This window comes from Chaetodon trifascialis, chromosome 18, assembly GCF_039877785.1.
Source record: "Chaetodon trifascialis isolate fChaTrf1 chromosome 18, fChaTrf1.hap1, whole genome shotgun sequence".
NCBI lineage: Eukaryota > Metazoa > Chordata > Actinopteri > Chaetodontiformes > Chaetodontidae > Chaetodon > Chaetodon trifascialis.
In genome coordinates, this window is record NC_092073.1 from 4,690,584 (window position 1) to 4,717,657 (window position 27,074).

A 27,074-nucleotide genomic window follows, 5' to 3' on the forward strand; every position below is an offset into this window, starting at 1 on the left:
ATTCACATTTGAAGTCAGCTGCCTGGGCTGGACTGCTGGGTCCTGACGGGCAGCCTGCCGGCTCTTACAGGCGGGTGGTGGTGGGGGAGGCTGGGGAGTGGGGGTTTAGGACCTCTCGCAGCCTGTGGTCTGCACAGAGCGTACACGGGTCTGTCTTTCAAGCCGGGGCGGAGGTGGAGAGGGGGATTTCTGATTTGCCAAGCAGCATCAGCAGCAGTGTGATGGTTCGGTGCGCTCGGAGAGGAGCGGGGAGGGCGCAGAGGAGGCAGAGACACAGAGAAACACGGTGATGCGGTGACACATGGCTGACTGGACCGCCTGCTTGCTCTGACTGCGGCTTCCACTTTCCATTCACCGGGAAACGGGAGAGGCTGGAGGCTGAGAGACGCTGCTGGGAGGCTGGAGGCTGGAGGCTGCCGCAAACACCCACCAGGACCAGCCACAGACACACAAGCTCCGAGGAGACCGGCCACCATACAGACTGCTGATCGGAGAGCCTGCTGACCATATTGCCTCTTGGTAAGCCTGATTCTGGCTCCACCTGTCATTAGCCTACCTGCAGTGGATTATTAATTGTAGCTGTGGCTGCTACAAAGATCCAGTTTACAGCACAGCAACAATTGTTCTCTATTTCCATGGAGGCATTTTGGCATGCATGCATTTCATTGCTCTTACTTTACCTTCACATTTTGATTTTGTATAAACGACCAAAGACAAGGGTGTTGATAATTTCCACTAGCATTTCAAAAGCTTTGCATATTTTTTTAAAATTCCTACATGAACCATTGTCAGGGCCTGTGTGGAAAGCTCAGCCTACTCAAGGTGACATTCATTAGCTAAAGTTTTACCCATAGGTGATAACTTAATGCCTCAGTAAGGGTCAATAGCTGTTTTTAATTTGTCAGTAATTTATTTAAAGTTTTATCAGAGCAAACTTTTTCTTTCCGGATTTCCTTTAGGCAGTTAAGCACCGCAGTTTTTAGTCCAAATTTAGGAACCACAACCAAAGAGATTTACTGGTAAAATAAGAAAATCCTGGACTGACAAATATTCATGAGTTTATTGTGCTTCTTTCCCCTCATATAAACATGAATATCCTGAGAGACAACACAGATTAGATGAAAAATGCTGACTTCTAATGTAAAACGTAAAATATAGTCAACGGTGCAATAAGGCTGGATGAATTATACTGTGTTCAAAATAAAAAGTATGATTGTACTGTATGAGTATGCTGCCACGCGATTCTTTAGCGCACATATACAGTTATTCTGCAACAGGGCTTGGTTTCTTTTTCTTCATATGTTTGAAATCCATCTGTTCTGTCGTTCTTTTGTATAATGAGGAGTACAGATTATGCTAATGCACTGTGATTTCAAACACACAAAGATACATTTCATGACTATTCCACTCCCATTTTATTAATTCGTATCACTTTTGCTGTGTAAAGATAAAAGTGCATTTTCTGAAACGCGATTGCTTATTTCCACTATAATGGCCGTACAGTGTGCCTGGGGATTTTTATCCCTGCCGAGCCGCCGTAGCGATGGGAGATAACATGTCCAAGCGACTGAAGCTGATTTCAGCCACAGAGGCAGAGATGGAGGAGCGCTCTTTTCCAAACCCGTACCCTGACTGGGACCAAGGACTCCTCACGTCCACCTCCGGAGCAGACGGAGATTACAATGAGCCGTTTGACGCAGAAGGAAAGGTGAGACGTTTGGCTGTTGAAGCATTTTTAATAACTTCACTGACGTAGTAACAACTAGAGCTAACGTTAGCTTGGCCCAGACTTGCAAGTGTGTCGTATTTACTAAAACTTGTCACTATTTGTTCTAAGTTTGACATATTTGCAGTGGTTAATTCGAGGTTATCTGTGACATTATAAGGGAATGGTGGTAAGTGGGGTAAACTGAGCTTTACCGAGAATAACGTAAGTAACGTAACGCGAATGTAGACATTGAGGGTGATTCTTTTACCTGATGGAAAGTTCTGTTTCTTGTTGAAGCTGATGCCCGTTACTGCGTATCATTTCAGGGCTCAGTGCATTTTGTTTGTAGCGTTTAAAGCAAAGTGTGTTGTGTTTGGAACGTCATTGTAGAGAGCCATTCGTCTACAGGCCGGTGTTGCTTCAAACAGTGACCTGTTAGCAGGTGACTGTGGGTCGAATGCGTCTGTGGTTGTCGTAGTTACGTTGTTGGAAACAGGAAGAGAATGCGCAGCTGTCCTCGTGATTGGTCAGTTTTTCATTATAACACACGTGTCACGCATTCTGTCGCGTTTTGAACGTTGCTTGTTGTGACGGAAAATGTTGAAAACAGAAGCAGAGGAAGTTGCTCTTTCTGTGAATGTCTGTCTGTTATAAGGTGTCTAAATCCACATATTCCTCTTTGGAGCCTGCCGGAACAAACGTGTCGCGTTGAGGAACTGTTCAGTCCTTTTAACGTAAGAAAGAAGAAACGTTTTTTACGGGATTCGAACTCATACCATTGCGGGAAGCAGCGAGACTGTCCCAGAGATTAGCACCACATCCTTGTGCCTCAGGCGTAGCATGAAACGACTCATACAGCATACATCCTGCAACCTCCTAAAAACAAGCCAGCCAGATCAACTTGTGACCACACTGTCCATTCCAACAGCACGCACACATACAGAAGAAAAACCGGCCAGTTGTCCTGGAATATGAATCAGAACTAGAACACCACTGCAGGCGGTGACACGCTGATACGCTGCAGTCTGCTCTTGTCCCTGGCACTGATGGAGGAGGTTAGGGTGGACTCAGTGATGGTGGTGTAGAGGTGCACCATCATTGGCTTTCGCAGTTTGAACTGCAGGAAGTCCATCCTCTGCTGAGGCTTCTTGGTGATGGACCAGAACATCTTCTGCTCCCATTGGACGTCCTGGGTGATGATGGTACCCAGGGAGTGGAAGGACTCCACGGTGTCAGGTGGAGACAAGAACTAAGGGGGTGGGCAGGCTGGACACAAAAAGTCCTCATCCATGTTAGGCTTTGCTCCACACACCCAGTGAAACCACTGTGAACATAAAGTGTGTGCAGTCTAAAAGAAGATAGATAAATTAGATTTTTGAAAATAAAGAATGCACTCTCCATGGAAAGAACCCTAAAGTCTTCCTACCCAATGATCCACTAGTGCCTCTGAGGTGTCCCTCTGTCCAGTGTCCCTTTGCCCTCTGACGCTGCATAATTCAGGTTGTCTGTTAAAAAACTTGCAATATCAGAGTGTAGGCAAATGTTTAAATGTTATAATAAAGATTTTCTTTTTTATGTTAAAAAGGCTGAATAGTTTCTCTACATGACACGTTTATTCCAACAGGCCCCAAAGAGGAATATGTGGAATTAGAAACGTTATTGCAGACTCTGTTTCTCTTTTCAACAACTTTCCTAAGAACAAGCAGTGTTCAAAACACAACATGAGTGTATGAGTGTAGGACAGCTACGCATTCTCTTCCTGTTTCCAACATCTTAAGTACTGTATGACAACCACAGATGCATTCGACTGAAAGTCGCCAGTGAACAGGGTCACTCATGAAACAGAAACACCGGGCTCAGACTGCAGACCACAATCTTAATTCATTTTGAAATCTGGTTGCATCATGCACATAGGGAGAAACAGATGTTCTCTCTAATCTCAAACATGCACCAGACTGGAAAATAATGGTGCATCACACACTACAGGATATTAATCAGTTTGTCCGAGATGAGCCAGGCCTTTGCAGAATCGATCACCGGTGATCTCCGCACAGTGCATGCCTGTGTCGTATCCAAACGTTCACTAAAAGCTCACCCCAAGATGCTGTGCTCGTACCACCTGTGGTACGATAGACCACACTAAGGCTCAAAACTAAACTTTTTATCAAGTTTCGTCTGCAGAATGTTGTATTCTACAAGCGAAAGGCAAATTTCACAATTGTCTAGTTACTGTGTATTTCTAAAATGGCATTTGTAGGCGTTTGTAGGAGAGTTTTCATTATGAATATTGCAGAGTTTTGTCAGAAGGCACAATATCTGCACAATTTGATCATATTTTCCCCTGAACCTCAGTATGCACCGTTTTTTTTAGAAATTTAATGAAAGAGCAAAAAAGAAATTGTACAGGAAGAAATCATCATACAAGTTTTTAGGTTTTATCTTATCTAAAGACATTCTGACAGCTTAGAAAGTTACTGTCAGATACTGATCACTCTGCGTTCAATATGAAAGAAAGCTCATACCTCTGTCAAATTCATGCTGCCCCAACAGGTAAGCCCTGTGATTTTTAATCTGCCATCCCTAAATTTGTCCATCATAGTGAGGGAATGCATCCTGACAGCTGAGAATGTTACAGTCGGATACCGTTCTGCCATAAGAAAGACCACCACAGTAATATATTACATTTCCATGGTAACTAATAATCTAGTGCCTTACTAACATGATTTCACTAATATTATTACAATTAACATATTATGTAACACATAACTGCCAGCTGTTCCAGCAAGGGATCCAGGAAGGCCAGTTTGGCCAGGTCCATGAGTTTGAAGGCTTACCAGATGTCAAAACACTGCATAGCACTTTGTATTGCTATGAATCAGGATTTTACCACTCTGGAAAGTTCTCACAGGGCAACTGTTTTATCTTTGGTTGCAACGAGCATGAGGCAAACAGTAGAAATACAGTATGCTCATTACAAAGTCATCTACCACAAGTGGGTGCTTGCATGCACCTAATTGGCCAGGATAGTGCCTTGCAGAATGACTCTGGTTTGTGGAAATCTTGACCCAGGTGAACCCTGACCCTGCATTGACCCCCCTGCTGAGCCAATGCAGCATTCCCATTCAGATGAATGAGGGGGTCGTGTTTTTTCATGCAGTGCTATTGTCTGTATGAACATAGTCTTGTACATTTTGCCCAGCTACTGCAAGGCTTCAAGAATAATAGTAATACAACTGTCAGTGTGATATTGATTCCAACCAACACTTATTGTGTTCGAAATATATTCCAATAGTACTAATAACAAATAGTGTATTGTATAAAACGTGTACAGTATTGTCTTGTAGGGGTTGCAGGCAGAGCTTTAGGCTTCCACCCTTGTGCGTCGTTTGTAATTGTACTCATTCTCCTCCTTGGCTTTTCTGAACATACCATTGTTATGCTAAACAGTAACATGTATTCTCGTCAAACAATCCTGCCTCTTACTTTGCCTCTGCTTTGTTCTCTCTCCTCCACCATTGATCCCTTCATCCATGGATGACAGTGGCAGTGACTCAGAGCAGAGGGAACAGGCAGGCTTGGTCGTAATCCTCCCTGTTTGAGGACAGAGGGCAGACTCTGGTCAGGCTCTTTGGGTTTTAGCCTTCACGACTGTCTGCTCTGTCAGGACAGGATTGGGGAAAAAAAGGGGGATTTTCTGACTGACAAGCAGCTGATCTGAAGCAGCATGCAGACTAGAGCATGTACTGTGTGTTTATAAATGGTAGTGTTTTCTCAGGGTTGACAGTACAAAATGGTCAGGCAAAATATTAAGTTTTAGTCCAGTTATTGACCTGTGAGTGAGCTGCTGTCGCTAATCATTTCACAACAAATATGTAGTTTACAATGAACATGATGGCACGTTAACATAGAGATCACATAGAATGCTCTTGTATGTTTCTGGTTAACATCTTGAGAAATCCAAAACTTGACCGGCCTACTGTGCCTAGTTCCTGTTTCTGAGCTATGATTGGACAAGCACTGTTAGGGGGAAGGGTTTAGTGGGCGGTCACTTAGTAATTGACATCAAATTAATTAATGATAGTTTGCCAACATTTCTTTGTTAAAATCATCATGTGTGAACACCAAACATTTGCCAGCTTTTCAATGTTTCATGTTATCGTTGGAGAACCCTTTGGCTTTTTGATTCATCACTAATGCAGTTGTAGTTCAGATCATGCAATGAGTAATGTGGTGATGCAGAATGGTACCAGCTCATGAAAAACAAGCCTGCACATGACTGGCTTTCACTGGCAGCAGCAGAGATTGGTGAGCTGAGAGGCCTATTCTCTAAGTGGTTCCTGTTAATTTCTCAGGCCAGTGGATAGGAGCAAATGGGCCTTGACCCACAACAAATAGCTCCCGCTTTCCTTGTGCACTCCTGTGTGTCTGTTTGAAGAGGTGGTTAGTAGGACACACTCACTGAAATCTCTTCAGCTGTTTTGAATCAGAAAGCTCCTCTGCTCTTCTTTTCACACACTTCCCGCTGTACACTGAATGTGAATGGAGCCTGTAGACTATCAACTCCATATCTATGATCAAACCCGGCTTTGAAGCATGGTCTGACCTAAGCTGCTAAATCTGTAAAGGGTAAATAGAGCCTTGAGCCTTGTGGAAAATAACCTAATTAACATAGCGTGTTTCCTGAAATGAATCGTAACGATAAAGAGTGTGGGTCATAACCCACTGCCCGATAACTGTGAAATAGTTAGGCTTTCCGCTACTTCCACTACATGACAGACAGGATGCACTTTCATGCTCGTGGGTTCCAGTGACCTATTTAGATGAAACAGTCTTTGTTGCTCATCAGATGAAGTCATTAGCAGTGTGGTGCCAGCTGTGGAGGGCAGTAGTCTAACCTGTACAGGTGACATTACCAGCCAGGCTACAGTCTGGCGTCTCTGTTTGGGAATCTGGCTGGCTCCTGCTGCTCCACGCAGACATTTTTCACAGAAGCCGTTTTAAATTGTCTTTAACATGGTGTGAATAATCAAATGAATCATTAGTCCTGTCATTGAGGATTAAGAAACCAGCAAATATTTCAGTTTGAGACTATGGTTTTTAGTTAATGTTCTCTCTGTCCTCAGGTAAGTGCAGTGTTCCAGAAGAAAGTCCAGAATAAGATCAAAGATCTGCTCCAACAGATGGAGGAGGGCCTGAAGACCGCAGACCCCCATGATTTCTCCACTTACACCGGCTGGACAGGTCAGCCCCCAGGACTGTTGAACTGTGAAGACATGTCAATTTTATGTGCCAGATTCACTTTATTACTGAACCTCAATCTGCTGTCCTCACTATAGGCATTGCCTTGCTGTACCTCCAGCTGCACCGCGTGTCCCAGGAGGCCTCCCACCTGCAGAGGGCACTGGACTATGTGAAGAGGGCCATGAGAATCCTGAATGGTCGAAAAGTGACATTCCTGTGTGGTGATGCAGGGCCACTTGCAGTGGGCGCGGTGGTCCATCACAAACTGAACAACACTGCTGACAGCAACGACTGTCTGTCCAGGTGGGTGTGTGCGACTGAGGCTGTTTGTGTGGATGGAATTGTTAAACATGCAGAATGTATTGTGGGCCACATGGCCTTCTGAAGGGAATAGCAAAATCTGTGTTGCCCCAAGCATGGTTACATAGACTGTGTAAAACATGGGCACAGTCTCTGTGATGTGACCCATAGGTTTCTGAAGCCCCATTGTGAAGCTCAGTGACAGAGGCTCCAGCCAGTGCCTGACTCTGCCTAACTCCTGGCTCATCCAAAAATGGGCAGAGGTGGAGCGTGGATGGAACTGACCATTCTTTCTTTCTCTGCCATCCTTGACTTTATTTGTTTAGTGTTTGTTGTCCTTAATCTGAGCTATAGGTCTGTTCCTGTGCTTAGTTCATTGAGAGCTCTACAATGGAGCTCCATGGCACAGATGAATAAGACCAATCAGACTGTGGATATACACATTCATTGTTGGGTTTTGGTCTTTTTTATGGGTTTTGTTAATTGTTAATCAGAAAAATGGAATATCTCCAGACTTATAATATGCTTGTGGCGGGCTGCTGAAGTACAGTCTGTGTCGGTGAATCCAAGAGTCATGGTGTTATGACCCGTCTTTCTGTGTCTTTAATGGTAACCTTAAGGGCTGAGGATCAGTGATTCCTGAATTAACACCGCAGATTGTGTGTGTCACTCAGGCTCCTGCAGCTGCAGCGGTCAGTGCTGAGTTCAGACTCCGACATGCCAGATGAGCTGCTGTACGGCCGGGCCGGCTACCTCTACGCTCTGCTCTACATTAACAAAGAGCTAGGAGCTGACACGGTGGACGAAGGCACCATTACAAAGGTGAGACACACATGTAAATTCATCCCCAAGACACAGATGTTCTGACACCTGATTTCCAAAAGGTCATTGAACAGGTTATTTGGTTAATTTGTGTCATATCCTGTGGTTTCTCTCTTTTCATGTCATATTTGTATTGGATATGTGTCATATTGACATGACATCAGAGAAAGCTATATGAACACACATCCATAGCACTGCTCTGACAGATGCAATCATAATCAATGACAGGCTGTGATGTTGAAAGTAAACCAACCTCATATTGATATCTATGGACAGCTATTATTAACCACTCTGTTAGGGGTTGACCACAATGGCCAGACTTCATAAACACACCACCACAGAGTTCATTTTGGCACCTGAATAGTTTTCGTCTTTTGTTGAGGATGAATGTTGGTTTTACTCACGTTTTTGAGATTTGATCATTGTAAGTTTTAGTCTAGTTTTACTCAACAAAAACGACAGTTCAGTTTCATCCAAGGCTACAGTTAGCACCATGTTTAGTGGCTGGTGGACAAACCATGTAGTGGAGACACTGCCTCAAATTTCCTCAAACATGTCTTTGTCATTTCTGTCGTGCATTACATTGTCACTTATTGGCTGAAATTTCTGCTGGTACTGATTTAATACTTGATAGTTTGTGTTTTAAATAGCACCAAAATTTGTTTTTCTAGCTCTCAGTTTTACCGTCACAGCTTGTCAGATCATTTGCAGCCTGATTAACAGGGAGATGTATCCTGTATACATGTATACCTCATCAGGCCAGGCGCTCATGGCCATCCTTTGCATAGAAAGGGCATGATTTTCACTGCTGCCTCTGCTCTCGACAGCAGAGGAGGTGAAACTGTGCTCAGAAAATATCTTCAGATGATAGACAACATTTTTGTCTGTAAGGCTGCTGTAATACCTGTCAGACCTTGAGCTGGGACAAAAGTGAATAATAATCCCTCCACACTCTATTTTGATTATATATTTAAGCTCACACACATTCACTGCAGAAACTGCACGACCAACTGTCTCCTTTGGTAAAGTGCCAAGCCAAAACACACACACACACACACACACACACACACACACACACACACACACACACACACACACACACACACACACACACACACACACACTTTTTCTCTCTCTCTCTCTCTCTCTCTCTCTCTCTCTCTCTCTCTCTCTCTCTCTCTCTCTCTTTGGAACAGAAGGGCTGAGAGAGTCGGTAGCATCATTGGGCTTACAGAAGCAGAAGTGTTGAACAGAGGTATTACTATGACTAAAACATGTGAATCTTTAAAGCTCCTTTCCTGCAGCACTGGACTGCTGTTCTTCTCTCCATCACATGTACTCACACACCTGTCACCACCACACACAGCGCAGCACAGCAGTGTGCTTCACCTCACAGTGGCTGTGCTCCAGGGTGCTGTGCAGAGATGTTTTCCTTTGTCTCTGGACTCTTACCTTAGTGTTCTTCTCTCTTTTCTTCTTCATGTCAGGATTTTCTCTCTTGGCTTTTTCCTTCTCCTACTCTCTCTGGGTATTTTAGTGTGTGTGTCTGTTCAGCCATAGTTTCGTGCTGGGGGCGGTTATGAGCAGGAGCTTATATATATCCTTTATTTAACCAGGTAAAGCCTCATTGAGATTAAAATCTCTTTTCCAAGAGTGACCTGGCCAAGAAGGCAGCCCAACAACATTATCACAAACAAACAAATACAACAATATGAACAGACATAAAACAACTGTTCAACACAACGGTACAGGTCAGTAATGATAATCAAATAATAATGATAACAGCAATGAGAGGGGTAAAAAAAAAAAGGAGCAGAAGAGTTCAAAAACAGTTGCATTGATTAAGGGAGTTTTCCTCTCGATCCCTCATTATGGCCGATCCCTCAGAGAGATCAGCTCTGATCATTTCAGATCAGTCTGTAGATTATTCCAAGAGGAGGGAGCAGCCTATTTAAAAGCTTTTTTCCCAAGTTCTGATCTAGCTCTGAGAACCACCATCTGTAGAATGGACTGAGATCGAAGGTCATATTGATTTTGATTTCTACACATGTAGGAGGAAAGGTATGGAGGGACTAGGCCAAGAATGGTTTTATATATAAAAGTTAACCAATGCGAAAGTCTGCATACATGGAGGGAGGGCCATTTAGCAGTAACATATAAAATACAATGATGAGTGCGGTTTCCACAGCCAGTAATAAAACACAAAGCACAGTGGTATACAGCATCTGATTTCTTGAGGTGCAGATCTGAAGCATTCAAAAACAACAGAATCCAGCATAATAAGCATAATCTAGCAAAAAAAAAAAAAAAAGCTTGTCTTCTCTGACTGACAGCTTGCAGTACACAGTGCTGAAAAGAAGGTTTCAGCTGAGGGTTATGTTTTTTAGGAAGGAGTGTTTTTCCACCACAGATTGTTTGGGTGGCAGCCAGATACAGTATCTCCAGTTTGTGCCAGCTTGAAAAAATACAGGAAAATAAAAAGGTGTTTGTGTCTAATGCTTGCATATCAGTTAAACAGGTTAAGGACTTAGGACATAAACATTTATAGAATTGACCAGGACTAATCAGACTGACTAGTATGCTAGTGTGCTGGCAAACTGATGGACTATAATTGTCACATAACAGCAGACTGCTTTCCAGGCTCAGGCGATTGCTTATTTCAGCATATACTGACAGCACTGCCAACCAAACCTTCAAGTAACTCTGAGTCTCCATGTTCCTGTCGTTCCTGTCCTCAGTTTAGGATTTTGTTTTGACACTGCATTTCGCTCTGCATGCATTAACAAGATTAACTTTTAAGTTGGTTAGTTTTGGATCGGGTAGGCCATCATATCCATAGCTCTTAAATTTCATTCAGCCTGGCCAATCCTCTTGGAGCTGAATCCCACTGGCTTTAGCTTGTTTACAGTGATTCATTTACACCGCAAACAGATAAATTCCCCTAAATTACATAATCTCCCTCCAAGAGAGACAGTTGATTGCCTATTGTGTGTGTGTGTGTGTGTGTGTGTGTGTGTGTGTGTGTGTGTGTGTGTGTGTGTGTGTGTGTGTGTGTGTGTGTGTGTGTGTGTGTGTGTGTGTGTGTGTGTGTGTGTGTGTGTGTGTGTGTGTGTGTGTGTGTGGTGCCTGCCTTGGCAAGACGCAGGAGGAGATTCCAAGTGAATGTATGTGGAAGTCCATGAAGATTCATGTGTGAATACATTTAAATGAAAGTGTTGTTTCAAAAGAAAGTTGATTTGGTTGATTCTGCACACAGAAGTGTGCATTGTAAAGATTAGCTTTGCTTGGGGGGGGGAAAGGAGCATATGAGGCCAGGAGAGTCATAGATAGTATAGATGAGTCTAGATGTATGGGAGTGAAGGGACCGAACAAGCCAGCTGTAAATCTGCTCTGTCATGAGGGAGGCAGTGCTGCTGCTGCTGCTGCTGCTGCTGCTGCTGCTGCTGCAGAACTGTTTTCCTTTCTTTTTTGCTCACTCTAACTTGCATGGAAACTGCATAAACTGCTGACTCAGAACCCTCGGCCCCTAGACATGCACTCTACACCCCCCCACCCAATTGACTAATTAGTTATAACTCAGAAATTAGGAAACTAAGGCAAGCATATTCTGAGAATACAATGGTCAGTAATACACACAGTTGAATGGTTCTCTTGAACCAGGCACAAGTAGGCACAAGTTTTGCTTTAATTCACTCTTTATTAGTGGCTGTTAGCTGATCTAGCTATATTGGAAACACTTCCACCTCTCAAGTGATAGACATGGATGTAGATGATGTTCAAAGACAGAGAGAGGCAAAGGAGACATTTATTAATAAATGAAAACCGTAGCAATAACAAGCCCAGCCTGAGCCTGAGCCTGAGCCTGAGCCTGAGCCTGAGCCTGAGCCTGAGCCTGAGCCTGAGCCTGAGCCTGAGCCTGAGCCTGAGCCTGAGCCTGGGCCTGAGCCTGAGCCTGAGCCTGACAGTTGTGGGTCAAATAGCAGAAGTCAGCAGGTTTTATTTAAGAAATGAGGATATGTACAGCATACAGCTTGGATCTCTGGCTTCCCTATTATTGCATTCAGCTGTAGACCTTCTCAGCTAACTTGCTCCTCTCAGGGCCTGCTTGGCCTTCTGTTTCTATATTGGTTCTTTCATTATGGGAGGCAGTGATGCATGTGTGTGGGGCTCAGTAAGCCCAGCTACGTTTCAAATGTCAATGAAGTCTACTATGTCCAGAGTTAGCCTTTTTAGGTTAAAGCCTTTGATTTACGTATGTATGTTGGCCATTTACATATTCATAGTCTTGACTCCTCTCGCTCTTTTACATGTTAATGCTCAGCGTGACTGAGCTGTGCATGCATGATATGAGATATTCAAATGCTTCAAGGGCTGTTTTCTATTGTCCACATCAGTTTCAAGCCACATCAGTCCATAGTTTTGTATGGCATTTCCAGCAGTCTTGTATTAAATTACAAGGTGGGCCACAGCTGAGACAAGTGGGAAATTTGGATATTAATTCTGTATATTTAAAAAAGTGGAGGAGGAGTGAAAAGGTCACACAGTTCATCTTACAGTGCTGGGAAGCACAGAATGCTAGACCTCAGCATCCCATTGCTTACATATTTGTGCTTAACAGTGGATTATGTTGCTTAGTGTCTGACTATATTTCTGTAGATAACACGTGAATGCAAAAAAATGAGGTACTGGTTCTAAGGACACTGAAAACGGTGTAAAAATATAAGCAAAAAGAGAGAGCATGGGCTAGAATGATATTGAAAGCTGAGCTCAAATCAAGAGAAACTCAAGTACTTGTAGAGACTTCCCAGAGTCTTAACCAAAAGCAGATTATTTAGGACTCTGGAAAGAGTTGTTTCTGCACTGTACAACACTGTAAAACCCTCTGAAGAAGGAAATCTCTCAACAGTAGCATTAATACACATACAGTAAATATTATTGACTGGTGTGCCACAATCATGTCTAATACTACTATAAATCTGTCAAATCTTCTTCAGTCAATCTTTTCATTTAATCCAGAGATGTAATCAACCTCCTCATCCAAAATCAAAAAGCTGAAGAGTGATTTCTGAAGTTTGTCATGTGAATGGATTGATAAATGCAGTGCCCTACATTAGCGTTTCTCAACCGCAGTGCTGTCACGCAGTAAAAACTGTTAGAAAAAGACTGAATATGTTGGTCATTAGACATTCTGACATCATCAAAATCTGTCTCACATGCCACTTTCCTCCTGTCACAGCATCCTGGTCAGTGAATGGCCATGTCACTGCACACTGTGTGAACAGCATACAGTTTGTTTGTTTTTTTCATTACTGCAGGACGCATGCAGAGTTATTGAAGGTTGACTGTGAATTGGTTGAAGCACACAAACTAGCATGAAATGTTTGAAAAGAAAGCCCCCAGAATCAGATAACTCTGAATCTGAGCCATCGATTTTGTCATCCAATGGTAGCCCAGCAGTGAGGGTAACTGAAACCAGCAGCAAGACGAGGATGACAGCTATATGCTGTTGTTAAATGACAGCCTTTTAGGTTGGCATATGAGGCCACTTAATGTTAGAATGAAATTTTACATAGGGAACAACAACAAAATAGCCTTAGCCCTAATGTCAGGGTTGGGTTCTGATAGATGTTTCTATTTTGGATTTTGTTCCTGGCTGGCAAAATCCCCACATTTGTCAAGCTGATTCTAGCAAGTTCATTATCTTGCAACCAGCAAACCTCTCACCAAAACGTCTGTTTCGTCGTTTTTCAGTTTACAAAGATTTTACCAGCAAAAATAGCAAACACCACCACCTGTGACTGATTCATGTTAATTCTGTAAATAAAACTTTTGGCTGTGTGCATGCTGTAAATGGCTCAGCCAAAGATTGTTTGTGAGGGAATACGCTCATCATTCTGGAGAGTTTGGTGACCCAGTGGTTAAACATGTTCCATGTTATGGTAACATCCCTGGTTTGATTCTGGCTGGCTACCTGTGTTGCATTTCATTCCCTCTCTCCCCCATGTTCCTTTTCAGCATTGATACTGTCAACTGCTCAGTAAAGGCAAAAACAAGAGGTTCAAGAGAGGTTTAAGATTTACTTTATTGTCCCATATTGTAGGCAGTTTGGGTTGGGCTTCCACCCATGCAGCATCCATTAAAAAACAATCCACATATATAAAACACAAGGATAAGTCAGCTACAAGGAACAAGACTCATAACTAAGAACAGAATAAAACGTTCAGTAAAAAAGCAGACATACCCTGATGTTAAACAGATAATAATAAAGTGCACAGAAAAAAGGGAAGCACTGTTTTGAAAAACAGTAAAGACACACAGTCTAAAGTTCACAAAGACTTCTGTTAAATCTCTCTCTTAAATTTATGGTCATCAAAATTATAAGATGACCATTTTTTTTACTTGTGAATCAGAATGAATGTCCGTTGCCTACATTTGTTTTTTCCCTGTGTCAACACTTTTACTCAACACTTCATATCCTCTGCTGCAAATCTTATTTTCAGGTTGGATCTATAGGTTGTTGACATTAATCTGGAAAAAAATGTTTTGTTGATGCTTTCTTAGTTAACAAAACATCTTCTAAGTTCTAGTTTTAGTTCTATTTAACTCTTACTTGCAAATGTGAAAAGCTAAACCTGATAAGATTTGATAAGTGATTTGAAAGGATGCAGATTCACTTCTGGGTTGTGTCGATTCTCCATGGACTTCCTCCCCATTAAACATGAGGACATGAGATTAAGGCCGGCAAGCTGTCGGGATTCAGTTCCCTGAAAGAAAAGTAACTTTCTGCCAGGATGTAGTCAGACCAGTCATTTTTACCTTTTTACTTTCTCTCTTTTCACTCTGCAGGTGGTTACAGCAATTGTAGAGTCGGGGAAGAATATGTCAGCAGAGCAGAAGAAGACGGATCGCTGCCCTCTGCTCTATGAATGGCACAAGAAGCAGTATATTGGCGCTGCCCATGGCATGGCTGGCATCTATTACATGCTCATGCAGGTAAGACAGTTCGAGAGGCTGAATGGGTCCACTGGTTGGCTGTCGGTGATCCATTAACCTGACACGCCAGATGGTTTGTTAGAGAGAACCATCTGGGAAATAGTCCATGGAAGCTGTTTGGAAAAGGGCACGCACTTTAGAAAAAAAAACTTGGCAGATGATTGGATGAACCATCTGTCTATGACTGTCTATCACAGGCTAACTTCAACCAGTCAGATCAAGGAACCATATGACTTAGTAGGAGAGCAAAGCTCTTGCCAAAGGCAGTCGGGAGAAGAGCCAAAACATCTTTTCCATTGAGAAAAGCCTTCAGTCCTGTTCTTTGCTCTAAAAGATACTCTCCAGTTTTGATATAACTGATGCTGCAGCAGCATCAACGCCAATCTCTTTAGGAGCGGCCATTGTTGTTTCCAAAGAAAACAACACCCGGCCGCAGCAGGCAGTAGTTCCTCATAGGACGCTGATTGCTCCAGTCTACTGTTGTTTGATCACAAGAACATAACTTGAAGCCTGTCGAGATGGATTCTCAGCTGAAATCACAATTTGTTTAACATGGTGTTGACACAGCTGTGTTGAGGGTGGAGATGTGACAAGATCATAAAAAGCCTGAATTGCCTGTGTAAGGATGTGTGACTCTTTCAAAGACCTAGATCGTAATAGTTCTGCAGCGTTGGCAAATGTTTTCATGCTAGTCCAGTCAATCAGTCTCTAATTCTCAACATCACTAACAATTTATTAAGAGAAATTTTATTTCAAAATAGAAAATGTTACACTGTATAACGTATTGTTGCCTGTATGACAGGAGTCCTCAACTACATTTGTCCAAGGGCCAGAACTTTTCTAAGCAGACAGTGAAACTTGGACATTCCATGATAACCTGATACAAAAAATGTTCTCAGACCTCCACCAAGGAGGCAGTCAGTGCTCAACATAAAACCCACAGCTCAGCTGCCAATGAATGAGTCCTTACCTCAACTGAAAACTCCTCTTCAAGATCCCAGGAAGCAAACAAAAATACTCAGATGATTGACAGTCAGTACACCATTTGGCCAACTTGTGTCTGATAGACAAGCTCAGTGATTCTCTGACCACTCTGGAGTTACCTACCACAGTCCAGCCAAAACGCTGTTGTCAACTGCGGCGACTGTCCAGCCTTGGAGCGGTGCAGTTTGCTGGTGCATCCGCAAAGTAGAAAGGGCTGAGTTGGAGAATGAATCTATGGAATGGGTCAACTATGAATTACAGACAGGGGTTGGCAAGCCCATCAACACTCACTCAGACTGGGCCTTTTCCACTGGTGAGTTATGAGCTGGGTCCAGATTGTCTTACTGTTCAGTCCAGATTCAGACCAAGATTTGAATTTGAAAAACCCTGAAGTAGACTAATATATTGACTGTTACACTATTGATACTGGCTATTGTCAGAATTAGGTCTACATTTACCATAAACCTAGTTGCAATAAAGCTAGAGGTTAGATCCTCTTTGCAATGGTCTGTTTCATTTATGGTGATGGGTCAAAATGGGTTTAAGATGTATAGATTCAGTTATTAAAGTCTTTAAAGTCTTGTCATATTTGGGAACAGAGCTATGCTATGAGCTATGAGTAGTGTACTCATGCCAGGACTCAGTGCAGCAAGAAATATTAATGAGTAGGTCAGTGGTGTAATGTTGGTCTAATGTCTGGTGTAGAGTCTTACTGTCTTGGGCTGAGAGCCAGTGGAAGAGCTGCTAACTCCCACAGCCTCACATTACACAAGAGCTGTTGGCAGCTTAGCTAAATCAGTTCTTTTTAGAGATTTGATCAAACGGTTGCATGCAAATGAGTATGAAATGGATTTCAGTTTGCCTGCATGCTGGGGTTACTGCACCTTCAAGTGATGTTAGGTTTATTGGGAACAGCTAGAGATTGGATCTCAGGTGAACAGCCGAACATGTTACATGTGCAGTATCTTTGGAGGAGAAGTGAGTTTACCCTGCCATTTAATTATTTCTCATTTCTTTCATCAGAGAATGGAAATGAAGATAATAATAATAGTTTAGAACTACATAGAACTGTCAATATAGTGCCACTTAAATGAATTCAACTTGTCATTGAAATCAGCCCACAGTTACTGCGTTGTGTCTGCCTCCCATTTGTTGATGTGCTGAATAACATACTGAACTCTTTTATGGAAATTAATAATTCATCTCTGCATCAATCCTTGGCAGTGTGTTGAGTCCATTTAGACCATTTTGTTATGTCCGCCAGGAGTAAGTGAGGAGGGGATCATGTGTTTGGTGTTTGTGTGTATCTGTTTGCCTGCAAGTAATCTAATTCATTCCTTTCTGCACATTTCTGCTCAAGGAGCTCTCGTGAAAAACCTATTTTATTGACTGTTCTGATTCATACTGCCATTGACTGCTATATTCACCATTTCAAGGCCTAGCAAAAGACATTTCCGTGAATCAGTTAGGCTAAAATCAGGGCTTACCTGGTCTCTTGCAGGCCACATTTTGACCGTTGGTCTTTGTTGTTCTTTGTTCTAAAACTGAAATCCATAGAAAAGTTATGATCTAATAAATTCGGGCACGTCTTCCTGTAAGGGAGCTCAGAGGGTTATAATTGTTTGTGAGAGGAGAGGGAGGAAGCAGTTTGCTACGTTTATTTATTAGTCTAATAAATAAACAAAATAAACTTAAAAAATGTTCTTACCCCTCTTTTCTCATTAAGCAGAAAAATACCACCATGCATCTTCTGAATCCAAGTTTCTCTCTTTCACCAAACTAAGACAAGCTTAATTGCCATTATCTCATTGTAAACTCAACAGAAACAAAATAATACTCACCTACACTGTCTTGGTTAGTCTTTCCACTGTTCCAACAATCACCAGCTCTGGTTTGGTTGAAATAAATCCTTAGTTGACAGTTAGAAGCTAAATGATTCTGTTGCCACACTCCTGGCTGCCTCTCTGCTGTTGCCCACCTCCTTGTGCTTCTGGGTTAGCTTGGAGAATGAGAGGCTGTTGCTGAGCAGCGGCTGTCACCCATTTTTTGGAGGCGAATCGTTAAATTAGCAAAATAGAATGGCCCCCCACTCCACCTTTGCTAAATGTCAAAGGTCAACCTCACTGTGACATCATAATGCTCTGCGGAAACACTGGCCATTATTCAACACCGTGACTCCGGAACATATTTCACATTTGGTCAGACACTGTATTGGTGACACTAATCTTGGGTGCCTCTTTCAAACAGTGGTGACTGTAAAGATCTGTGCTGCCAGCGTAAAGATGTACTTGATGCATCCACGTTTTATGATGATTTGTAGCTTCTTTACAGCAGTATCCATATTTAGAGCATTGTAGTCCACCACAAGCTCATTGGTTCTGCTGATATTGAGCTCAGCTCATCTGATTTTGAGCTAGCACTTCAAGTGTGGTTCAGTTAATTAACTTAAGAACCCGGCTTTCTCCACTCAAAGGCATCACATCTGTAAAAGAGTACTAGTTATGTCCCTGCTCTGTTTTACGTTGTCCTTGGCTAATTAGCCACAGACTGGGCTGGTTGTTGTTTTGATTGGGACTCATTACTGCTGCTGTTTTTGTGCCTTCATAAGAGAATGCATTAGAAGGCTGACAGGAAATGAGAGGGGCGCACACTTGAACCAGGGATGTTGTGATTACATGGTCAGTGTCTTAAACCTCTCGGCCACCATTGGACATACCAAAGTTGTGTTCCAGCTCTCGTCCTGCTGCAGTGTTCACCTGGACATGTGAGTGGTGAGACTTACAAATGCCACACCGGCTCTGAAACACTTCACTGGACATTTGCTACGCATTGGAGACTTGAAATCATGCTGCTTTGGGTTCTGCTCAATCAAAACTACTTCTTTTACAATGTTGTCAGAAGTCGAATCAAAAGTGTTTCTGAAGAGCTACACTTGAAGGCACAGTGAAAAGGCACCATCATAGAGAGGAAGGGGGTGGGATGTTTGAAAATGGGCATTGCTCTTGAAGTTTGGCAGCTCAGGTTGTCTGTTTAAGGCCTGTGACAATAATGTTATTACAGTATGAGTTTCATCATTCAAACGCTATCCACTGCTAAACTCTCATTCTCAAGTTCTTGCTTTTCTGTCTCCTGACTTCATCTGCCTTAACTGCATTAAATGGCCAAAACTTGTCATATTGCCAGAGCAGAATCATATTCATCGAGACAGTTGAGAGAGTTGACCAATAGAACCTAAACTGAACTCTGTCTCTCTCCAGCCAGGAGCAAAGGTCCATCCAGACATTCTGTCAGACATGGTTCGTCCCAGCATCGACTATGTCCGCCACAAGAAGTTTCGTTCGGGGAACTTCCCATCATCGCTGAGTAACGAGAGTGACCGGCTGGTTCACTGGTGCCACGGGGCCCCTGGTGTCATCCACATGCTCATCATGGCGTATAAGGTGAGACTGCTTTGTGCTGTGGTGGATGCTCTGCGTGATAACAGTAGAACATCAGTATTGTCTGAACTGACCAAACTAAAGCTTTTGCTTTATGAAACCACCCTGTCTGCCTCAAACACGTGAGCAACACTGGCACCTTGTGGCATGGATCTGCTCTGCATGCACACTGTATTGTGTTACATATGCTGTGAGCGATGAAATGTGGATTATGGTTCCATTTTCAAGAGAACACTTGTAAAAGTGGTTATTTTATATGACTGAACAAGCCCGTCATCTGGTCACTGAACCTGAGAGCGGATTAGGACAAAGATGGGAAATGAATTCTTCCGTCCTGACGAAACACAAGCTGTCCTTCATTTCAAACGCCCGACAAACACACACACACACACACACACACACACTGCAGTAATGCATTGTAGGCAGATTTCTTCTTTTTTTGGCGCATTAGGGAGCCGTTTGGCAGCTAATGTGCTGCTATTCTGGCATTCGCCCTCCTATCACTAATGCAGAGACTCTTTGGCACCACACAGAGCACAAAGCACAATGGGAGACACGATTGCTTATCACTGGCTCACTATCAACAGAACTTTTCCATTTGTTGTCGCAAGAAGAGCATTTAAATGGCTGCATGTTTTTTTGTCAGTGATCACATATGTTGTGTTCCATTTAAAGCTGTTGTGAATCAGTTTCTTCTCCACCAAACAGGGAATTATGGTTTAAGTTATGAACCGTTAAAGCCTGAGAGCATCACTAATAACAGGAAGAGGTCTGAATGTTGCGATGCAACACAAAGCTTGTGTGCTCAAAGTTAAAGGCGCCATGAAATGGTCTTTTATTCACTTTGAAACAGGTCAGTGAAGGGTCATAGTTTTCCTCCCATCTTGTTATTGAGGTTCTGATATTTACCAATCAAGCTTAAATACATCTAGAACCACAGTTTTCATCTGAACAGCCCTGACTAAAAACACACAGAAACAGCAGTGACACAATGACACACCAAAGTGCTCTGGTTGGACTTCATAGTTACACTCACAAGTGCAGGATGACATGACATCATAAGTACACAATGTTTATAGTATTACTTAACTTGCTGTTTTAATCATGCTGTATTGCTAACCATTTCCTTTATGAGGCGCTGTGATTAGAGTAAGTGATGACCTGCAGTGTATGGTGCAGGTCGTTCAGATGCCGTCTGTTTGTTGCTGTTGTCTGACTATGACACAAGGGTAGGCAAAATTCACTGAGCTCCTGTGCTAACAAATCTGTTCTTTGTCCTCGTCACTAAAAGCAGTGTACACAGCATTCAGCTAGCAGCTTGTCATTTTTAGCTAGCGCTGCCTGTCGCTTTCACTGGGGACAGATCACATCAGCTCTCACTAATTACCCTTAAGTCAGTGAGGAAGTTGATGTTGGGCCAAAACGTGGCATTTGTATACACTTTGTTACCCGTCACTTTACCTTTGTCTACATTCCACAGCAGCTCTGTGAACACAGGCACCTGATTTTCAAAGCACTCCTTCCTGTTTGAAGCCAGTGGGGACCTCATGCTGCTGTGGGAGGATGGCTTTAATGATCGCATCTAATCAAACTATGTTCACAGTGTGTCTCTGTTTGTCTCATCAGCCTCATACATGTTTGACAGATCATCTGTCAGCTCTGGATTAGATGTATTACACACTAGGTCTGGGCATGTGGGCACATTTAGTCTCTTATGTGGGCTCAAATTTGATCTGTTCTCCAGGGAAAGAGACGACACACCAAGCAGCCTGTCAGCAAGATTTTGTTTATTGTACAGCTTGATTGTTTTCGGTTGTGCTGATATTGATTGTTGTGTTGCCAAAAAGAGAGATGCACCAATGCTGATGTTGAATATTGGTCTGTCTCAAACAGCACACTATATAGCAACAATGTTTAAGCTTAGCAGGCGACTTCTTCGTCCAAACTGGGCAAAATTACAAAAGTTGCTAAGTTTTTCCACAGCGTCATGAATTTTCAGAATGCTGAAGGATGAGGAGGACTGCCTCACCTTACTGACAGTGTTTGTCATTTGCTCCTCTGTCGGCCCAGCTCTGACTAATCATTTGGCTTCTTGGTGTCTTGCCAGGTGTTTAAAGAAGAGAAGTACTTGAAGGATGCTGCAGAATGTGCTGAAGTGATCTGGCACCGAGGCCTGCTCAGAAAAGGCTACGGCATCTGCCACGGCACCGCCGGCAACGGCTACGCCTTCCTGTCCCTTTACAAGCTCACCAAGGAGAAGAAATATCTGTACCGTGTCTGCAAGGTAAGAACAAGAGGAGTACATACCACAAAAAAACACCTTTCTAGATACTGACTTGACTACAGATGAACAGCTACGAATATAAGCAGAAGAAAAATAGTATTGCCTCATCTCACTTTTTATTCTGTTTTCTCCACAATCAGAATCAGTATTCATGACAAAACTGTATAAGATGAAAGAAAATGGCCAGCAAATTATTTTGATATAAAACTTGTAATTTGCAGTTACTTTTGCATCGGCTCCATAAAGGGAACAATTTTACTCATCAAAGTCTGTCTACTGTTGAGGCTGGTGATGCAAGGCTACATTATGGGCTACTAGCACAACCCAAGTCTCCTACTGAGCTGTTGGCAGTTAAGTTGCATTGTGAGTAATGTAGGCACCAGGTTTTGAGATGAAGAAGAATGTATGGAATAAAAACTACATTATCTCTTTTATTTAAACTGTCGTCATGAGTCTGAATGTTATTGGAGTGCACAGCTGAACCAGTGAGGTACGCTAATGAGGCAGCAGTTTTTAACATTTTGGCAACAAACCCTTGAGTATTTATAAAAATTGATGATAAATTAATAAAATGTTAGATGAAGAAGGTGGGGCTGGTTAAAAATAATGAGCTACATAGGTTATCTATGTAAAGTCCTTATAGTCTTCTGTCATGATGTCATGAACCTTCATCAGAGCTCACATGAGTTTTTTAATGCAAAGATATTTCATAGTTTTCAACTGAGACTGAACAGCCTTCACAACACAAACTAAGTGTGAATTTATTCTATGAAAGGACTCCTCATTTCCGAGCTTTCAGTAATGGAGCAGGTAAGTATCAGGTCATCCTCAGAGCAGTGGCTAGTGTTGTTGGTAACAGTCATTTAATCAAGTAATGACTTGATCTCGTCAGGCATGTGTAGATGAACTTTGCATGAATGTCTATAAACACGTTATTATTAACTTTCTCTAGTTTGCGGAGTGGTGTTTGGCCTATGGGACCCACGGCTGTCGCATCCCAGACAGACCCTACTCTCTTTTTGAAGGTATCCAATATTGTTCAGCTTTCCACTGGAATGACTAAAAGCTGCTTTGACATTTCTCTTCCCTTGCAGGAGCCTCATCCTTTGAATAGATGTAATGACAGCTCTGTAATTTAAGTTGTGAGCATTAAGTCTGCTGCTGCTACCTGTTCTTCCATCAAAGGCCAATTATACAGCATTCTGTGGAGTTCAGTGCGAAGTTAGAGTGGCCTTTCTCTGAGCTGTAATGAGGGAATCAAGGACACGGCTGGCAGCACAACAGGGCAGAAAAGCTTGTTTAGGTAGAAGTCAGCCCCTAACTGCACAGAAGCAGAGGTCTCATCAGAGTAATGACTTTCTTCTTAAATAGGGAGACTGAAATGTGTATTCATGGAGAGTAGCTCATAAAACCCAGTTATGTTGAGATGGACAGTTTTTTACATCGCTCACTACTCTGCTGATTAGCTCATGCCAACACATTTGGTGCCACAGCTTCCTCCTCCACCACCTCCTCCTCTCTATTTTTATGGTCTCTACTGTAACTGTCGCATCCACATAGTCTTAAATTTCATCATGTGACAACCTGAAATTTGATGTAAATTTCATTATCTGCCCAAGTTACAGTGAGCTGTCTGCATTAACCCAATGTCTGCCAATGCAGACACTCAGTGTGCTGTAACCTGTGTGTGCCTCTGTTCTGCAGAGGTATATCTGATGCTAGATATTGTAAGGATTTTGTCAGCAGCAAAATCCTTGTTGCTGCTCAGATTCTGAATCCTCAAGGAGGAAGCTCTTGGCTAGTATAGACATTAATTAAGTGTAAAGTAGGAAATATTGGGAGTGATGTAGGTATGACTGCATAATGTCTGTGTTCATGCATCGAGAAATATCTGTGATTCAATCAAGTGTGGCCCATGTTTCATATCACATCTTAAAATCTTCACTCCAAACAGCTCATGCACTAGCAGGAGAGTGTTGTCAGCTGGTTTGGGCAGATGCACAGCAGTCACACACTGACTGCTGCCAGTAGGTGTGAAAATATTCAGTAACTAATGCCTGAGGAAGAACTAGCTCGTGTGGTGCATCTTATTTAAACTTAGCAATCACTAGTGTGTGTAAGTAGCTAAATTTGAACTACAAAGGCTGCTACAAATGGTCATTTGCTAGAGAGAGAAGTGTCTCTGATTGAACATACTGTAACTTGTAGAAAAATCCAGAGTTTGTGTCCGTTACATGTTTAGAACTGTTTCAATCCTTTGTCTTCAATCCTTTTCTTGCCAAAAAAAAATGCCTTGACAGAGCAGGAAACTAAAAACCAAAAGCTGACTGATGGACAGTGACATCTGTGGCTGGCAGTAATGGATGTGTTCCTCTTCTCAGGTATGGCAGGGGCCATCTTCTACCTGTCAGAGATAGCATACCCTGAAGCCTCCTGTTTCCCCGCCTTTGAGCTTTGACCTGCCAACTGATGGGACTGAGGATGATGAAGAGGGACAGGAACAAACCAGTCTGCAAGTTAAATGGAGTCTTTGCTCAAACGCTGGACAAGGGTCTACTTGTGATACAGCTTTCAACATTGGTCATGAGGAAGTGAGCAAATTGAACTGAAGATGAAGATCAGGCTGGAGCTGAGCACAGGTGCAACTGAACATTTGTTGGAGCAAACATGGTTTGATTTATGAAATCAAAAACAAATACAAGAAGATAAAGGAAGGACTATTTCAGGCCAAAGCTAAGGGTTGAATGTTGTTGATCCAGTGAAATACAAGCAGCAGGTGGACTGAGGAAGACGATGTTGATGGATATTTCCCTTCTTGAAGATGCACACTTCCATTCTGTGGGGCCGATCGTAGGGACTCTGTCAAATCAAGTGAGTCCATAAGCTCTAAGGTCCCCTGTCATCCTCCAGTGTGTTGGGGTGAAGACATGGACCCCATGTCTCCTCCTCACCCATTACAATGTATTGCCAGCTGGCATGGACAAAGAAGAACACACTGTACGCCCTCAGCCTTTCATAGCATAGCACCTAGGCCAAGAAAGAGGGTGTGGATGTGTGTGGATGTGTGTGAAGTGAACTAAAGCTGTTTTGATATTTCTATGCCTCTGCATGCTCACTGTACTTGGTTCTTGGTGCCTCATATGCTGTTAATGTAGTGCTTTCCTCTTCCTGTATGTCACATAGTGAGAAAAGGTTTCTGTCATCTTTCATTTCATAACTAATTAACAAGCTTAGTACGAATTTAAGATCACCAGACTTTTGTCAAGATAACCAGTATATCAGCTGTGAAGTTGAAGCTGAATTTAATTTCTCTTCAGTTTTAGTGTAAAGCTACATAAACTATAGTGATACTACAGCTAGTGTGCATAGTTTTCCATTTTTCAAAGGACAATAAAGTCGTTTTTGGACGTAGCGTCTGGGTGGTCGTTTCCATGGCAGCAGTTGACTTCCATCAGGGAGTGAGTGTTGCGTGGTGACATGGTGTGTCATGCTGCCTTCCAACGTTGATAGAAAACCTTTATTTGCCTGTTTTCTGATAAGTCTATAGTGTTAGCGACTGTATCAATCATTTATTTGTTACAACCTTTATTACAGCAGCTGTAACAGCATTTGAGAGGCTCCATTGTGCTGTTAAGCTGTATCTCACTATCTCACTGTTCACGTTATTTTCATTATCTGCTGAGTCACCTGAAGCCTCAGTATGACTTAAAATAAAAATAAATGGCAAGTATCAACCATGCAGTTGCAATTTTCAGCAATTCCTCGATAAATGAGTGGAGTATTTGAAGTTTTTGGACAGTAGCGGTGCAGTAACAGTACTAACCTCCTTTCCAGAATCCAAAATCTAGGTAGCTCATTAACTGAAACTGAAATTGTTCTAATTATTATTTAAATGTTGCTTCTTTCCCCACCAGAGCATGCACTAATTCTTTTTTACTTCCTAACTATGCCCCACTTTGGTTCCTCTCTGCACCTGTAACCTGTGCACTCATGTCAGAAATGGAACCAGGACAGGGTGTTGCTGCTGTTTTGGTTCGGGCATCGTCTATCTTCAATAACCATAATCAGAGCTACGCCTAAAAATGTCTTTTTTATGAATAATGTTCATTTGAAGTAATCCAACCATTTGCTGAATAAGCAAACGCATAAAAACACATTTCTATTTCTTCTCATCCTTAAGGTCATCTGCATTTAGGGTCTGTTGTGTCCACATTGTTTTGCAGAAAGCTGAAAGCTAATTGAAATTGAAAGCCACTGGAACAGCTGAATATGCTTAGAACATTTCAGTAACTGGCCAGTTTGTTTTGCACAGGAAAAGGTTTATTAATTTTAAGCATGTATGAAAAATGTACGAGTATATTAATGCTGAATATGCTGATTATTTATTATGTGAAGCGTTGTTTTAAGTTTTTACTTAAAGTCCCCTCTGTTTAGAAATGTAAGTTACTAGCAGATATTATTAGATCCACAATGCACACAAATAATTAATAATTTTTTTTGACAAGGCCCTCAAAACCAATTAAAACTTAGAAGTGAGGAATGATTTTCAGCATTATGCTGTTTGCAGACTTCATATTAGGTAGCTGACATGATTTACTCAGCATGTCAATTTTACGTAAAGCTAGAATACAACTGATGTAGCTGTCAGTGTGGGACCGACATGGAGATGAAACAGTAATAACCAGGTGATAGAAGTGTCCAGTTTATCCAGTAAATTCCGACAGCACATGAATGCCCAGAAATGCCTCGTTCTCTTGCAGAGATCATGAATGTTTTTGCATGAGGGTAATGTCACATGTGTGTCCAGGTTCACTGGTTGTGTCCATTGTGTCTGGTAGTGATTTGTATCCTGACCCCAGCGGTGAGGAGTGTTTGACCTTTGTCCCTGTGTGTGTATTTGCTTTGCTGTCAGCCTAATTGGTGTCAAGATGTGAATGTGTGTTTCCTTTTCCTCATTAAACTCCTGAGCTTCAGTGACAGCAGCAGTTAAGTAAGACGTGTCCATTGTTCTTAAGTTGCTTTTGGCTCGTCAGTGCTTACAAAAAAACCCTGTAAGGTTTGATATTGTTGGAAATAAAGAATGAAAAGAGTTCCTGTACCTCTTGTTTGTAATTTCTATTATTATTATCTCACATAAACCTACTTAATATTTTGTCTTTTCTAGAAATATGGTCACTTGTGTTTAGTTTGGATAGTAAAAGAGAAGTTGGGGACACGTTTCAAGTCTATGGGATTATATTTGTGTCTCAATTCTTAATGCCATGAGCACAGAAGATTTAGGAAGTCTTGTAAAGATTTTTTTTTT

General features: G+C 42.2%; 1 protein-coding gene across 1 annotated transcript; it reads left to right on the plus strand.

Annotated features, from left to right (window-relative positions):
* On the plus strand, window positions 1-27,074 carry lancl2 (LanC lantibiotic synthetase component C-like 2 (bacterial)). The gene is made up of 10 exons (XM_070986008.1): window positions 1-519; window positions 1,504-1,708; window positions 6,832-6,949; window positions 7,045-7,252; window positions 7,924-8,071; window positions 14,918-15,064; window positions 19,306-19,488; window positions 21,593-21,769; window positions 22,722-22,794; window positions 24,151-27,074. Exons 2-10 carry the CDS (start codon window positions 1,544-1,546, stop codon window positions 24,225-24,227), a joined length of 1,296 nt encoding a protein of 431 aa, XP_070842109.1. The 5' UTR covers window positions 1-519; window positions 1,504-1,543; the 3' UTR covers window positions 24,228-27,074.